This window comes from Callorhinus ursinus, unplaced genomic scaffold (genome assembly GCF_003265705.2).
Source record: "Callorhinus ursinus isolate GAN/ISIS: 27379988/994484 unplaced genomic scaffold, GSC_fseal_2.0 scaffold20, whole genome shotgun sequence".
Taxonomy (NCBI): Eukaryota; Metazoa; Chordata; class Mammalia; order Carnivora; family Otariidae; genus Callorhinus; species Callorhinus ursinus.
In genome coordinates this window covers 24721177-24737762 of record NW_027397082.1, presented here as the reverse complement: position 1 = coordinate 24737762, position 16586 = coordinate 24721177, and the positions used below count along the sequence as shown (strand labels likewise).

General features: G+C 37.1%; 1 protein-coding gene across 5 annotated transcripts in view; it reads left to right on the top strand.

Annotated features, from left to right (window-relative positions):
• Positions 1 to 16586, top strand: part of PLCE1 (phospholipase C epsilon 1) — a 337159-nt gene that overhangs the window by 25783 nt on the left and 294790 nt on the right. For all 5 annotated transcript variants that reach the window (XM_073904420.1, XM_073904421.1, XM_073904422.1 and 2 more), the window contains exon 2: positions 14904 to 16459. In XM_073904420.1, the coding sequence (XP_073760521.1) occupies positions 15257 to 16459 (1203 nt within the window). In that variant the 5' untranslated portion in view covers positions 14904 to 15256. The remainder of the gene's footprint in view (positions 1 to 14903; positions 16460 to 16586) is intronic.

Below are 16586 nucleotides of genomic sequence, written 5' to 3'. Positions count from 1 at the left end.
AGAATAGAGGGTATTATATTTTGAGGGCTTACCACTTCGTAGGGTTATTGTGAGGGTTATAAGAGAAACTATTATTCCCCCCCATGTTACAGATATAAAAACTAAGCCTTAGCAAAGTTAAATGGAGATGGATCCAAACTCAGATCAAATGATTCCACAGCCCTGGTGTTATGTCAACACCATATTGTACAGTTGAGCAGGTTGTTCTGTGCTTGGAGGTGCCTGGCCAAGGGCACAAGTGGGATTGAAATGCAGCCTGTAGTCCACTTGAAAAGCTAATGGGGGGGGGGAAGTATACAGTTGGGGAAGTGTACAGTGTGTATACTACCTCTTTGTGCCATTTTATAGTCTTATCAGTGCTGTTTTATACAGTTGCCATGAGCCACATACGACTATTGAGCACGTGAAATGTGGCTAGTGCAGCTTGGGAGCTGAATGTTTAATTCTACTTAATTTAAATTAATGTTTTTACTTAAACTTAAATGGCCACATATGGCTAGAAGCTACTACATTAGCACAGGTCTAAAACTTCAAATAAATGCAATCATTCAGTGCCTGGCTTCTTTCACACAACCTAATGTTTTTAAGATTCATCCACGTATGTTACATAATCAGGAGATCATTCCTTTTACTGCTGAGCAGTTCTTCAATTGCATGAATATGCCACAGGTGGTTTATTTATCTGTTGATAGACTTTTGGGTCATTTCCCAACAGTTTGGGCTGTTATGAATAAAGCTGCTAAAGACATTTGCATACAAGTCTATTTGTGGATGTATGCTTTTATTTTTCTTCTATCAGTGGAATTTTTGGGTCATCTGGTAAATGTATATTTAACTTTATAAGAAGCTGCCAAACTGTTTTCGAAAGTGGCTGTACCAATTTGTATTCCCACCACAATATTCCAGTTTCTCCAAGTTTGCACCACCTTTGGTATGGCCAGTCATTTTATTTTTATTTTTATTTATTTATTTATTTATTTATTTATTTATTTATTTATTTAAAAAGATTTTATTTATTTATTTGGCAGAGAGAGACACAGCGAGAGAGGGAACACAAGCAGGGGGAGCGGGAGAGGGAGAAGCAGGCTTCCCACTGAGCGGGGAGCCCTATGCGGGGCTCGATCCCAGGACCCTGGGACCATGACCCGAGCCAAAGGCAGACGCCTAATGCCTGAGCCACCCAGGCGCCCCTGGCCAGTCATTTTAATGTAAGCTATTCTAGTAGGTATGAAGTTCTATCTCACTGTGAACTTAATTGATATTTCCCTGATGAATAATAACATTGGACATCTTTTCATGTGCTTGTAGGTCATTTGTATTCTTTTGTAAGGTGCTTATTCAAACTTTTGTGCATTTTTTAAAATACTGTTATTTGTCTACTTATTATTGAGTTGTAGGTGTTTTTTATGTATTCTGGATGCAGATCCTTTATTAGATATTTATCTTACAAATATCTTCTACCATACAATAATGACTTGTCTTTTGAAGAGCAGATGTTTTTAATTGTGTTGCAATTTATCTATTGTTTTTTTATTTTGTGGTTTGTGCTTTTGTGTTCAGTCTAAGAAATTTCTGCTTGCTCCAGTGATTGTAAAAATTTTCTCTTATGTTTCCTATTAGAAGTTTTATAATTTTAGCTTTTACATTTAGGATCTTCTTTGTGATCCGTTTTGAGTTAACTTTTCTGTGTGGTGTGAGGAGGGGATTGAACTTCACATTTATTTCATACAGAGATTTTGTTGATCTGTCACAATTTGTTTATAGGCTATTCATATATGTTATTTTATGAAGTATCTGTTCAAGTCTCTTGCCTATTTCAAAAAACTTATGTTGTTAACTACTTATTACTGAGTTATAAGAGTTTTATGTGTATTCTAGATACAGGAACTTTTTCACATGTATGTTTTGTGAATATTTTCTCCCAATCTGTGGTCAGTCTTTCTAGAGCAGAAGTTTTAATTTTTTAAAAATTTTGATTAAGTCCATTTTACCTTTTTTTTTCCCTTTGTGGTTAGTGCTTTTTGTGTCCTAAGAAATTTTTCTATATCCAAAATCATGAAGATTTTTCCTGTTTTCTTCTAGATGTTTTACAGTTTTAGGTTTTAGTTTTAGCTTTATAATCCATATTGAATTAATTACTGTGTATGGTGTGATATCAGGGGTTGATGTTGATAATTTTTCTATTTGGATCCAGTACCATTTATTGACTATCATTTTTCCACTGGATTACCTCTATCTTTGTTTAAAAGCCAATTGACTGTATATGAAATAGGTGTATTTCTGGATATTCTAGTCCATTGATCTAAATTTCTGTCCTTATGCCGGTAACACACTGTTCAGATTACTGTGGCTTTGTAGTATGTTGAAATTAGATTGTGTAAGTCCTCCAACTTGTTCTCCCTTTAACTATTTTGCTACTCTAGGTCCTTTCCATTTTCCATGAATTTGTAAGATTGTTTCAATACTTGAAAATCAATCGATAAAATTTACCAAGGAGAAAAATCATAAAATCATCTTCATAAATAGAGAAAAAGCACTGGGCAAAACTCTTTTGTGATAAAAACTTCCAGCAAACAAGGGATGCAAGGGAACATCCTGAGTTTAATAAAGGGCATTTATAAGACACAGCTAACATCATATTAAATAGTGATGTATTGAATATTCTCCCTCAAAGACTGAGAAAAAAGCAAGGATATATGGTCTTCATACTTAATTTGGTATCATAATTGGAGATCCTCTCCAGTGCAATAAGGCAAGAATAAAAGGTATGCATTTTGGAAAGAAATAAGTAAAACTTTCTTTATATGAAAATGACATGGATATCTGTGTAGAAAATTCTAAGTCATCTACAAATTATCTACAGAAGTAATAGTTGAATTTAGCAAGGGTATGAGTTATATTGTCTAGACACAATAATTACTTGTATTTCTGCATACTAGCAGCAAACAACTGGAAACTGAAACATAAAATAATTACATTTATAATAGCCAACACTAACATAGGGACAAATTTAACAAAAGATGTACAAGACCTCTGTATAGATAAATACAAAATGCTACTGAGATAAATTAAAGAAAAAATATATGGAGCTCCCAGGTTGGTGAACATGTGGAGATTTGGGGAGGGTGGTGTGCTCGGAGAGGGCATGGATGCTACTTGTTATTTTCCCATATCTTGCCCTACGCATCTCTTCCATCTGGCTGTTCCTGAGTTATACGTTTATAATAAACCAGTTATCTTTGTCTCAGCCTCTCAGCCATCACTTTAAAAGCAGCAAATTCATTGTGGAACAAAGTGGCAACAAATGTCAGATTGTCTTCTCTGCACTTCCCTGTCTAACTGCCTTGGTAGCTCTTCAGCACCTTCATGAAAGGTTCCAGATGAACCAAAGGTTGTTGAGGGACCATGAGATAATCCTTTGTTTTAATAATTTATTAAGAGTTCATATTCAGGGGCGCCTGGGTGGCTCAGTTGGTTAAGTGACTGCCTTCGGCTCAGGCCATGATCCTGGAGTCCCGGGATCGAGTCCCACATCGGGCTCCTTGCTCAGCAGGGAGTCTGCTTCTCCCTCTGACCCTCTTCCCTCTCATGCTCTCTATCTCTCATTCTCTCTCTCTCAAAATAAATAAATAAAATCTTTAAAAAAAGTTCATATTCAGACAATACCATGCATGACTTGATTTTCTTGTGTAGGCTCCACAGAGCTATGTGGTTGACTCTGCTACCACTTCTACACAACCTACAAATTTACTCACCCAGTGTCCTCTGCCTCCTGTGAGCAAACGCAGATCATCTGTGTGACATTCCATAAGCAGCACACACATTGTAAAAACAGCCTGGCCATGCAGCAGCTCTTTTATCCATGAAATGCAAAAAATAGTCAAGAAGTGCTCTCATCCCCCCAGGATCTACAGAATCTTCTTTTTTTAATTTTGCTCTGATGTAAATATCACTCATAACTGAGACAACTGCTAGACCAACTATCACACAACATGTCATATTAATAAAAACAAGAAACATGCAGGAGTTAATTTACCTAAACACAGTTTAAAGCCAGTTTAATTCTAGGGCATATTTTGTTCCCAGTATTTTGTTTTAAAAATACTATTAGATGTCCATGGTAGTTTTAATATAAAGGTATTTCAACTTAAATATTAGCTCTGAGGATATCAGATATTGTTTTTATACAAAGCTTTTAAATCACAATAAAATAGCAAATGGCAAAGAGATATATGTATATATACATAGATGTGGGTATGCATGTCTATACATATATTCTTCATATATATATACACACACACACACACACATATATGTGGGGAGAAAGAGAGCTCTAGTGTTAGCTAGCTATGTCATGTTTATGGATTAGAAACCTCAATATTGTTAAAATATTATTTCTCTCCAAATTGATAAATTAATTTACATTACCAAAGCCCCTGCAGGAATTTTTTTCTTTTTTTTAGTTTATTAATATGGTAATTTACATTGATTTTTGAATGTTAAACCAAACTTTCATTCCAGGGATTAAACCCCACTTGGTACTGATGTATTAACCTTTTTATATATTGGTACACTTAATTTATAAATACTTCTTTAAAATTTTTATGTCTATGCTCATGAGGGACATTGGTCTATATTTTTTTTGTGTGTGTAATGTCTTTGTCTACTTTTGATCTCAGGGCAAAGATTTACCCTCACAGAATGAGTTGGAAAGTATTTCCTCCTCTTCAATTTTCTGGAAGAGTTTGGGTAGAATTGGTATTATATTTTCTTTAAATATTTGGTAAAATTCACCAGTGAAACCATCTTGGCCTGGAATTTTGTTGTTTGGGTTTTTTTTTTTTAGGTAAGATTTGAACTGCAAATTCAATTTCTTCAGTAAATTAAAAGCTGTTCAGTTTGTCTGTTTCTTCTTTTTTTTAAAGACTTTATCAGAGAGTAAGCAGTAGTCAGAGGGAAAAGCAGGCTCCCCACTGAGCAAGGAGCCCAATGCAGGACTCTATCCCAGGATCCTAGAATCATGACCTAAGCCAATGGCAGATGCTTAACCGACTGAGCCACCCAGGCATCCCTGTCTGTTTCTTCTTGAATAAATTTTCATAGTTTGTGACTTTCAAGGAATTTGTCTATTTCATCTGAGTGGTAAAATTTTGGGGTGTAATGTTCATAACATTCCTTTATTGTCCTTTTATTATCTATAAAATTTATAGTGATATCACTTTTCTCATTCCTGAATATTGATCATCTGTGACTTCTCTCTTTCTTCCTGTTCTGTCTAGCAGAAGTTTTATCAAGTTCATTGATCTTGTCAAAGAACCAGCTTTTTATTTTATTGATGTTCTCTATGGTTTTCATTTCAATCTCTCTATATCATTTATTTCCTTTCTTCTCTTACTTCAGATTTCATTTGTTCTTTCTCTAGTTTCTTAAGATGGAAGAAGAGGTCGTTGATTTGTATGTATGTATATACTGCTTTAGCAAATTCTGATATTAACAACTTCATTCAGTTCAAATACCTTTTTTTCTTGATTTTTATTTTTTTAAATTTTTTATTTAAATTCAGTTTGTCAACATATAGTGTATTATTAGTTTCAGGGGTAGAACTTAGTGATTCATCAGTTGCATAGAACACCCAGTGCTCATTACATCAAGTGCCCTCCTCAATGCTCATCATCCAGTTACCCCATCCCCCACCCACCTTCCTTCCAGCAAGCCTCAGTTTGTTTCCTATAGTTAAAAGTCTCTTATGGTTTGCCTCTCTCTCTGTTTTTATTGTATTTTAATTTTCCTTCCCTTCCACTATGTTCATCTGTTTTGTTTCTTAAATTCCACATAAGAGTGAAATCATATGGTATTTGTCTTTCTCTGACTACCTTATTTTGCTTAGCATAATACTGTCTAGTTCCATCTACATTGTTGCAAATGGCAAGATTTCATTCTTTTTGATGGCTGGGTAATAGCCCATCATATAGTGTGTGTGTGTGTGTGTGTGTGTGTGTGTGTGTGTGTGTGTGTATACCACATCATCTTTATCCATTCAGCTGTTGATGGGCTCTTTCCATATTTAGGCTACTGCGGACATTGTTGCTATAGGAATAGGAATTTTTTTAAATTGATGATATTCTTAAGGATTAGGGTAAGGTGTGTTGGGGTGCCTGGGTGGCTCAGTCAGTTAAGTGTCTGCCTTCAGCTCAGGTCATAATCCCGGGGTCCTGGGATTGAGTCCTGCATTGGGCTCCCTGCTCAGGGGGGACTCTGCTTCTTCCTCTACTCTTCCACCTGCTTGTGATCTCTCTCTCTCTCTCTAATAAATAAGATCTTAAAAAAATAAATAAAATCTTTAAAAAAAGGGATTAGGGTAGGTTTTTTCTCAAGTTAAGGAATGATATGATTAAAATAATGTTTGGGGAATATTTTTTTGTGCTTGAACCTAGCCAAAGTCCAAGAAGTGATGGGGAATATTTTTCTGAAAATCATATGGGAGGGATTGAAACAGGAGGAGGTTGGGAATTTAGGAGACTGAAAGTTCTTAAGGATCCAGGTCTTAATGAACAAGGATTGGGCTCAAAGAGCCATGGAAAAGAAGGAGAGAATAAAATGTCTATTGAGACTATATACCTTGATACTGTACCAGGAATGTAAGGCGCAGAGTATCTATAAACCTCCTTAAGTTAAAGATGCAAGGTCTCTGTTCTTCACAAGCTTTCAATCCATGCAGGGTTCCTATATAATCAATTGCTACAGTATAGTGTTTCATGACATGTTGTACTGGTGAAGTGTAGAAAGAACTGTGGGAAACAGGTGAGAGCAATTAATGCTGTCAAGTGGGTTTCAGGTAGGGCTACAGAGGGGAGGTGCCATTTAAGCTGGGTGAAGGAGTCTTAGCAGAGAGAGAAAACAGTGGGAAGGAAAATGCACAGAGACATTAATGCTAGGCTGGTTCAATACATGGCAAAAAGACCAGTGTGACAGGATATCTTCTCCTTGGGGGTATTCGTCATTGATGGAGCTGGAAAAAATAGACTGGGACTGAATCATGGAGGGTTCTATTACCACCTTCTGCTGCTCACTTTTCTCCCTTCTCATCTCTCTTATCAAAAACATGCATCTTTGTGTGTGTGTGTGCATGTGTGTACATATGCATAACTCCAGAATTTCTTGACATGATTGTACTTCAGCAAAGGAGGGGGAGTCCTGTGAGTGTCACAACACTGCAATCCTATCTGCCTCCACTCTTGGATTAAAGTTCTAATATCATCTATGACTCCACATTTCTGGGAGAGCAATAGAGTGAGAGGGGTGATTTGCAGGCTGATCAGAGACCATGTTTACAGTGAGGATTTCCTTTCTTTGTGAGTTTTATAATTGAGAATTAACATGTTATGAGGAAACTTCTTTTGTGATCCTCCATTTTACTATATTAGCAACCTTATCAATGTATTAGTTCAAAAATATTTGTATAACTTTGGCATTTACCTATCGTTTAACTCCTATTTAATATACACAGAGTTTAAAGATTAGGGTATCTCTGGGTTCTCTGTGTCAACAGTCTAGCATCACAGACTTTGAAACTTTTCTGATAAAGGGAGTGGAAGTCACAATGGGTTAAGTCCGTGGGGTTTTGGAAAAGGACCCAGATTAGTACACCAGTGCCTTTGGGGAATGTTTTAAAAGCTTTGTTTCTTTGTAAGTTATGGGGTTTCCATCATAATAGTTCAGAGAAAGGAGGTCAGGAGGGAGTGGAGCAGCAAACATTCAGTGGAGAAGAAAGAGTGAAGACTGACTCATCTTGTAGGGTTTGGATGTGGGTGTGCCTGTAGAAGAGAGAAAGGGAGGAAGGGTTATGTAGGCAAAATATTTTCTTTAATGTCTTTGCAGAGTGGCCTTTGGGGAAGAGAATGCATAAGTGAATAACTGTGGCATGGTTGTTTATCTGTCATATACATGGTACTATAAGTGAATCTATAAAACCCTTTAAGTTTAAAGATGAAATAGGACTATTACATCCTGTTACCAACTTTGACAGTTGCCCTAGTGTTTCTTCCCATGATGGTGAAATTACAACTTTCACTTTCTTTGATTGAATTAAATGTTCTCCTAAGAACTTCAGATAAATTCATAGTTATGCATTGTATTTTCCTTCTTCTTTATCTTCCTTTATGCTGTTCCTTTTACCCAAGGTCTCTTTTTTGGTTATGGATACAAGTAATTGCTACCTCTCTGTAAAGTTCCAGGTGAAATCCCCCTGCGTCAGAGCTTTACTGATCTCCTGGTCCACAACTACCTTACTTCTGAACTTGGAATGTAACAAGTGCTTAATAAATAATTGATAGTTGTCTGATAGTTTTTGTTGTTGTTGTTGTTAAATCCCACCTTCTTCTGACATTTACAATCATAAAAACAATGGGCTTGTATTTAATATTTTTCTCATTTAACTGTTCTTTATGACACAAAGGATTTCATCTGGCCTAGAAACATAAAAGTGGAGACATATTGCCAATTAGTGAATATAACTTTCCCTCCAATGCAGGAATTCTCTCTACAGGTTCCTTGTTATATTACATCTCTACTTTTAGATAAGCCATTCAAATACTCTGAGCGTAATCCATAAAATGGGAGTGATAATAGTATTTACCTTTATTAGGAAAAGGTTTGGATGTAAGTGACAGAAAACCTAAAATAGTAGTTGTTTAAACAACATAACATTTTTTTTCTTTCCCCCAAATCCAGGAAACAAGCACCCAGGCTTCTATCTCATTTCTTTACTATGAAAGTTTATGTTTACCTCATGGTCTAATATGGCTGCTTCAGCTCTAGTCATCATGCCTTCCCTCCAGCCAGCAGAAAGGAGAAAGGGGGAGGAGAAAGGCATACCTTTCTGTTCAAAGACTTCCCAGAAAGAGCGAACCACTTCTGTTTATTTCTAATTAGTAATAACTTAGTGATATGACTACATCTAGCTAATAGTGAGGCTGATAGAGGGATGGCCGTATGCTTGGCTAAAATTCAGAGGTTCTATTACTGAGAAAAATGAGAACAGATTTCTGGGGACAATTAGTAGTTTCTGCCACCCTACTGATAATGTCATTATAAAGATTAAATGAGATATTATATACACTGTGCTTGGAACATGCCTGACACAAGATACATGCTCAATAAGTATGAGCCATTATTTTTATAATTAACCATTATAGACAGTGTTCATTCACTCTATTATTTGTTCAACACCTATTGAACACCTGCTATGCTGAACACTGTGCCTCTCTATTTAAATTCCTGTATCAACAATGAGGAGAAGACTGCCATCCAAGATAGCTTCTCCTTTGTTAAACAGATCTAAAAGAGAATACTTTTATCACAGTAAGCCAAAGCATACCTCCCCAATAATTCATTTGTTTTGGCCCTGATCCTACCTTTTGAAACAATATGTAACCAGCCTATTTCCTCATCTCAGTTCTTCAAATATATGAAGATGGCTTTTAAGCCCCCCACTTAGTTTTCGGGCTCTAACCAGGCATTTTATTAACTCATTTATCTAGCACATGGTTTGGTAAACTTTTTGTAAAGGGCTAGGTGGTGAATATTTCTGGCTTTGTAGGCTGCATGGTTTCTGTCACAGTTTCTCAACTCTTATCATTGTAATGCAAAAGCAACCATAGACATTACATAAATGAATGGCCATGGCTGTGTTCCAATAAAATTTTATTTATAAAAACAGATAACAGGTCAGATTTGGACTTCTGTCTGTAGTTTGCCAGCCCCTGATTTAGCCCATGGAAATTTGTCAACAAGGTTATTTGTGACAGATATTTCTCTATCCTGAAGCTGAAAACTTACTCTATGTCACTCCTGATTCTTCTTAAACCTTTCATTTCTTTTTCTTGTCTTACCATTTTGTCTAGGATTTCTAGCACCCTGGCATCTCCATAGCCATACTTCATGACCATTCATTTCCTTAAACATATTGCCCATCCCAATTCATCTCTAGTTTGGAAATGCTACCTTGACAAGTTCCCTCTTATTCTTCCATATTCTTAACCCACATATCCTTTGATCTCTCCCGGGCTGGTCCTTCTCTAGTTTTCCCTACAAACCACATTAAGAAAAGAAGCTTTTTCTCCATCTCTTTCTTCTTCAGAACTCTTTGGCTGTGATCTTTATTCAGTGCTTCAGGTTTTCTTCAGCCAACTGTCTAGTGCTAGCTATAACTTTAACCTAACCCATCTTCCTTCACAGACCACCTGGGGCTAACCAAGAGGAGGTAGGTAGAAAAATACGTGTGTTTCATTTTAATGTTATAGAAATGGGAAGTATAATTCAGGATTGATCATATAACCAGCTCATGGTCATGCAGCTGGGATTCAGGGAGTCAGTCCCAGTTATAGAATTAAAATTTAAATTTGAGTGAACCTGGTGAATGGAGTGGGTGCATCTGACAAAAGTAAATTCAACACTATGTCACCAACAGAACTGCTGAACTTTACAAGGCATAGTATAACAAACATTTGCCCTTAACTTTTGATTCCCAAAGCATTTTCTTTTTTCTCTTTTTTTTTTCAAGATTTTATTTATTTATTTGAGAGAGAGAGATAGCAAGAGAGAGCACAGGCAGGGGGGAGAGGAAGAAGCAGACTCCCTGACATGGGGCTCGATCCCAGGGTCCTGGGATCATGACCTGAGAGCTGAAGGCAGATGCTCAACTGACTGAGCTACCCAGGCACTCTCCAAAGCATTTTCTTCATAATCTGATGGAATAGGTGATTTTATTTCTCTTACAAGAGAGGAAATCAACCCAAACCCAAAGTGGTTAAAATATTTGCCTGAAGTGCCAGGTGCCAATGTCTTATTGTTTTTTTCCATGAGAATCTTTTCTGAAAAGTCCACAACACCTCTTTATCTAGCGAATTCCTTCTTGTCTTTCAAAACTCAGCTTGATCATCATCTTCTCCAGAAAACCTCCCTGGCAGTCACTCCCACCTTGTCCCCACTATCTGATTTAGAGGCTCTTTCTCTGTGTTAACCCAGATTATAGCCCTACTTGCACTGTACCTTACCTGATGATTTATTAGCTTATGAAGAAATCAAGGACAGATTATTGCCTCATTTAATGTCGTACTCAATAAGAATTTGTTGAATAAAAGAATGACCTGAGATGGAGTCTCCAGTCCTTAACCGTGATTACAGCTGGAGGCAAAACAAAGATCTCAGCCTTCCAGAGACAAACTCAAATAAAAGAGGATCCTCTTGGAAGCCATGGATCTCTTCAGCTAGCAGACATCGAGAATTCAAACCCATGAGGTTTCAAACTAGGTAGCAAGAAAGCAGCATAACTATGGTGAAGAGCATAGATTCTGGAGTCAGGTTTCTTGGTTTTGAATCCTGACTTCACCATTTTCCAGTAGTGTGATCTTTGGCAAGTGACTTAGCTTCTCTGTGCTTTGGTTTCTAATCTGTCAAATGTGGATAACGATAGAACTGATCTGTATTAGTTCTCTCTTGCTGTGCAACAAATTACCTCAAAACAGTGTCTCAAAACAATAAACATTTCTTATCTCATATTTTCTGTGGTTCAGGAATTTGGGAGTTGAGTGCTTCTGGTTCAGCCTTGCTCATGAGGTTAGAATCAATATGTAGAATGTAGACCATGGCTACAGTCATGTGAAGCCTTGACTGGTGTTGGAGAATCCCTTTCCAAGATGGCTCACACCAGTGGCTGTTGGCAGGAGGCCTCGGTTCTTGCCACATGGAACTCTCCTTATGACATGGCAGCTGATTTTGCCCAGAGCAAACAAGAGGAAGAGCAAGGAGGAAACCCCAAGATTTTATGACCTTTTATGATCTATTCTCAGAAGTCATAAAATTTAACTTCCAACATATTCTGTATGTTGGAAGGAAGTCACTGAGTACAGCAAGGAGAAGGCAGTTAGCCTCCAGCTTTTGAAAGGAGGAGTATCAGAGAATTTGTGGACATATTTTTTTTGTGTGTGTGGACATATTTTAAAACCATCATGCTATCTTGTAGGGTTGAGTAAGAATTATATGAATTAATAATTTCAAAGTGCTTAGAACAGGAGTTAAGCAGCACTTGCCTTGAATTACCTTCCTCCTATAGGTGAGAAAAGATACATTAATAGTCAGTCTGGAGGTTTTGGCTTTAAAAGTTACTCTAAATAATAAAGCAAAGATACTGAAACCAAGTTACTGCCATAAGCCATTAAAATTATCTATATAGTTCTTGACATGAAAAGCTATTCATGAATTGAATTTGTTAAAAAAAAGTAGATGTAAATCAGGATGTACAGCATGATCAGGTGCTTTTGTAATTATATACATATACCTATGTGTGTTGGTGCATAGGGAGCCTTCTGGAAGGAGTTTTCTCAAAGTATTAATAGTGGTTATCTCTGGATAGTGGGATTTATATGTTAAGTTGAAAATTTTTTTCTTTGTGTTTTTCTGCATTGTTTGAATTGTTTTACACTGAGCATATATCTCCAAAAATAAGAGAGACATTTCCCCAAAGAAAATAAAAAAGAAACCAAGTTGGAAGGAGGATGTGAAAGGTAGAAGGATTAGGTTGAACCAGGACCTTGTTGCTCTTTGTGGGCTTACTAACTCCTTGTGAAGTATCTGATTGATAGGGTGTCCTCTGATTTTTTAAGGTAGTTGTGAAGACTGCATGTGCTGGGAGCAGGTGAGAGTTTGTGATTGCACTTGAGTGGCATATATGTAAGGGAAGAGTAGTTGCTACTTCTTTGGCACAAGAAGAAAAGGAAGAAGTGAGGGGAAGAGGGACACCTGTGAGGCAAAGGGCAAAGATAGGTCAAATCTGCTGTTGACAGCAGAGCATGAATGCTCATCCTTTGTCTTGGAAACAACATCTTTATCTACAAAGGAATAGTATACATGTGATGGGAACCCACGGTCTCATAGTGCCTTATATATCCTTGATAATTACACTTGCCATACTGGATTGAAATTTGTTCAATTTTCCCTCTCTCAATAGACTTGCAAGCAGGTCCTGGATATCTAGCCCATTACACAGTTCCCAACATAGAACAGGGTTCAATAATTTGGAGAATAAAGATAAGCTGAATTATATTTTTAATAATGCTTTTCATAAATTGAAAATTTTTATGTCCACTGACATTCATCTGAAAAATTTCTTATTCAAATAAAACAGAGGGAGGGACGTCTGAGTGGCTCACTTGGTTAAGTGTCTGCCTTCAGCTCAGGTCATGATCTCAGGGTTCTGGGATTGAGCCCCGAATTGTGCTCCTTGCTCAGCAGGAAGCCTGCTTCTCCTCTGCCTGCTGCTCCCCCTGCTTTACTCTCTCTCTCTCTCTCCCCCAATTAAATAAATAAAATATTTTAAAAAAATAAAACAGAGGGAGTACACACACACAGTCACATTTGCCACATCTGTTCTTTGTTCATCTTTTCCCTTTTTTTTTGCCTTTTGATTCTTTGAAATTTTTTATGATTCTAATATTTTGACTTATTACCTATATCTTTTCTTAAAGTGGTTGCATTGGGGCTTATAGTATACATCTTTAACTTATGACAGCCTGCCTTTAAGTAATATTATACCACTTCATGTAGAAAATAATCTTATAACAATATACTTCCATTTCTCTTCTCTTGACCTTGCATTTTTATTGTCATATATTTTTCTTCTGCATTTGTTAGAAACCCCATAATACATTGCTATTATTTTTGCTTCAAAAGATCAACTATCTTAAGTGATTTACAATAAGAAAATTTGTATTTACCCACATATTTAACATTTTCCATACTCTGTTCTTTTGCATTGATCCAAATTTCTATCTGGTAATCATTTTCCTTCTGCCTAAAGGACTTCCTTTAACGTTTCTTATATGCAAGTTTGCTGGTGATGACTTCTTTCAGCTTTTATATGTCTAGAAAGTTTTTATTTTATTTTTGTTTACAAAAGATATTTTTGCTGGGTATAGAATTCTAAGTTGGCAGTATTTTTTCTTTTTTTTCCTTTTAAAGTATTAAAAGAAATAAAGTACTTTATTTTTTTTAATTTTTTATTGTTATGTTAATCACCATACATTACATCATTAGTTCTTGATGTAGTGTTCCATGATTCATCGTTTGTGCATAACACCCAGTGCTCCACGCAGAACATGCCCTCCTTAATACCCATCACCAGGCTAACGCATCCCCCCACCCCTCTCCCAGAAATAAAGTACTTTAGTACTTTCAAGATTCACTCCACTCTCTGGCTTGTATTGTTTCTTATTTTATTTTATTTGTTCATCACGATAAGTGTACTCTTTAATTCTCATCCCCTATTTCACCCATCCCCCCACCCACTTCCCCATGGCTTGCATTGTTCCTCATGAGAAGCCTGCTACCATTCTTATCTTTGCTCCTCTCCACTTAATTTGTCTTCTTTCTCAGTTTTTGTGGCCTTACTGAACTTTCAACTTTTTTTTCTTTAAATCAGCACTCTTTTGGGTTCAACCTGAGTTCCTCTTTCCTCCCCTGTAGCATAGCTCTCAAGCCGTAAGCTAGGGCATTTAGAGCGCTCACCTCATTTGTTTGCTTTTTCTTATTTCAGGAATCACTATTCTGTGTTACCTCTTGTTCAATATCTAAAAACCATTATATCATTTTTTTTTCTGATTTTTTTCAGTTGTTTAAGATGGGGGGATAATTCTGGTCTCTGTTATTACTCTACTTCAGCTGGAAACAGAATTTCTGAAATATTAAATCAGAAAAACAAATACCTAAAACATTGAAAGTAGCTATCAATTGCAAAACTCCTTCCTCAAAATTGGTTCATATTTTGCATTAGCTTAGGATTATTATGAAGTTCATTTAAAAAAATCTATTTAGTGTCACAGCATTGACATCATGTCTTTTTCTTTCAGGAAACATTGAAACTGGATTTTTAAATCATTAGTAAGTCAGTAATGGATCAGAATTTGCAGAATGCAATCCCAAGTAAAAATCTCCAAAAGAATTACTTCAAATAATAGAGGAAAGAAAGTTGAACTGCCACCTTAAAACCCTGGTCTAGAAAAACATATTGCAGATGACAGGAAGTGATAACTGGGGAAATTTATTTGGCTTTTAATGCACCTGAATCAAAGAAATTGTCACACTGTTTCTCAGAGGACTTGTATATCTAAGATTATTTTAATAATAAGTTGTTTTATAAACATCTTGACATGATCACCAGAGAGGAGAAAGAGCAATAGCTAAAACCTGTGTGTGCGTCAAGATGACGTCTGAAGAAATGGCAGCTTCTGTTCTCACACCTGTGACTCAGAGAAAAGTGACGTCCACTCCATCGGCTGTAGATGAAAGTAGTGAAAAGGTCTCGGATGTCAGTGTTCCAAGGGCACATAGTGTCAGGCAGAGCGGGAAGACTTCTACCATCCCACGGATGAACAAGCTTAAAGAAGAACCTTCTGGAAGCAACTTGCCCAAGATTCTCTCCATAGCAAGGGAGAAAATAGTGAGCGATGAGAACAGCAATGAAAAGTGCTGGGCAGAAAGCACACCAGTTTCTGTGAAAAACCTTAACATTAACCACAACAACATACTGACAAACCGCCAGTGCATCCTTCCTCAGAGCCAGTGTTATGACACGTGCAATTCTGTCATGGAGGAAGACCCATGTTTGGAAACTGGAATCCCATCCTCACTGGAAAGAAAGGCATTTCCTGGAATTCAACTGGAAATCGATGGACCTCCCATGGACATTAGTCCCTTAGGAAGTCAGTCAGCCGCTGTAGAGACTGGCCAGGCAGACCCTGACAGTAACACGGCAGCATTTCACTTTCATTATGAAGTTGAGAGAAGAGTGTCAGATGCTTTTTGTACCCTGTCAGGCAACTTGATTTTGGATGATTGTGGAAACTGTGTACCACTGCCTGGTGTTGGTGGGGAGCAAAAGAAAAATTATGTGGCATATACTTGTAAACTCATGGAATTGGCTGAAAACTGTGATAATAAGAATGGGCAGCTGCAGTGTGATCATTGTGACACCTTGGATGACAAATACTTGTGCTTTGAAGGCTCTTGCCAAAGGGCCAGTGTGGTATGTTCAAGTGACAGCTTTTGCAGGGAGGACTTGACTAACAGTCCACCTGCCAAGACCTTTCTGAGCCATTTTGAGGACTTCCCTGATAATTGTGAAGATGTAGAAGAAGATTTTTTTAAGAGCAAAAAGGAGAGGTCCACTTTGTTAGTGAGGAGATTTTGTAAAAATGACAGGGAAGTAAAGAAATCTGTGTATACCGGGACAAGGGCAATCATGAGAACTCTGCCTTCTGGTCACATTGGGCTGGAAGCTTACAGTTACATCGATCAGAAGAGAAGTGGTCTCTTATTGCCCAGTGGGAGAATTCTGGAAAGGCTGTCAGTGGTGGCGATTAGGCAGGACGGGAGCCGGTGCCTATCAGAAGCCCAGTGGTATCGGGTAAGAGTTAAAGTTTCATTTTTGACCACTTCTTTAAACTTGATCTTTGAAAATCCAGTTTTCCATTGTTTTAATTCATGGAAAGCTTTAAGTTCTGTCAAATTGTGATTCTCAGGGGAAGCATTTT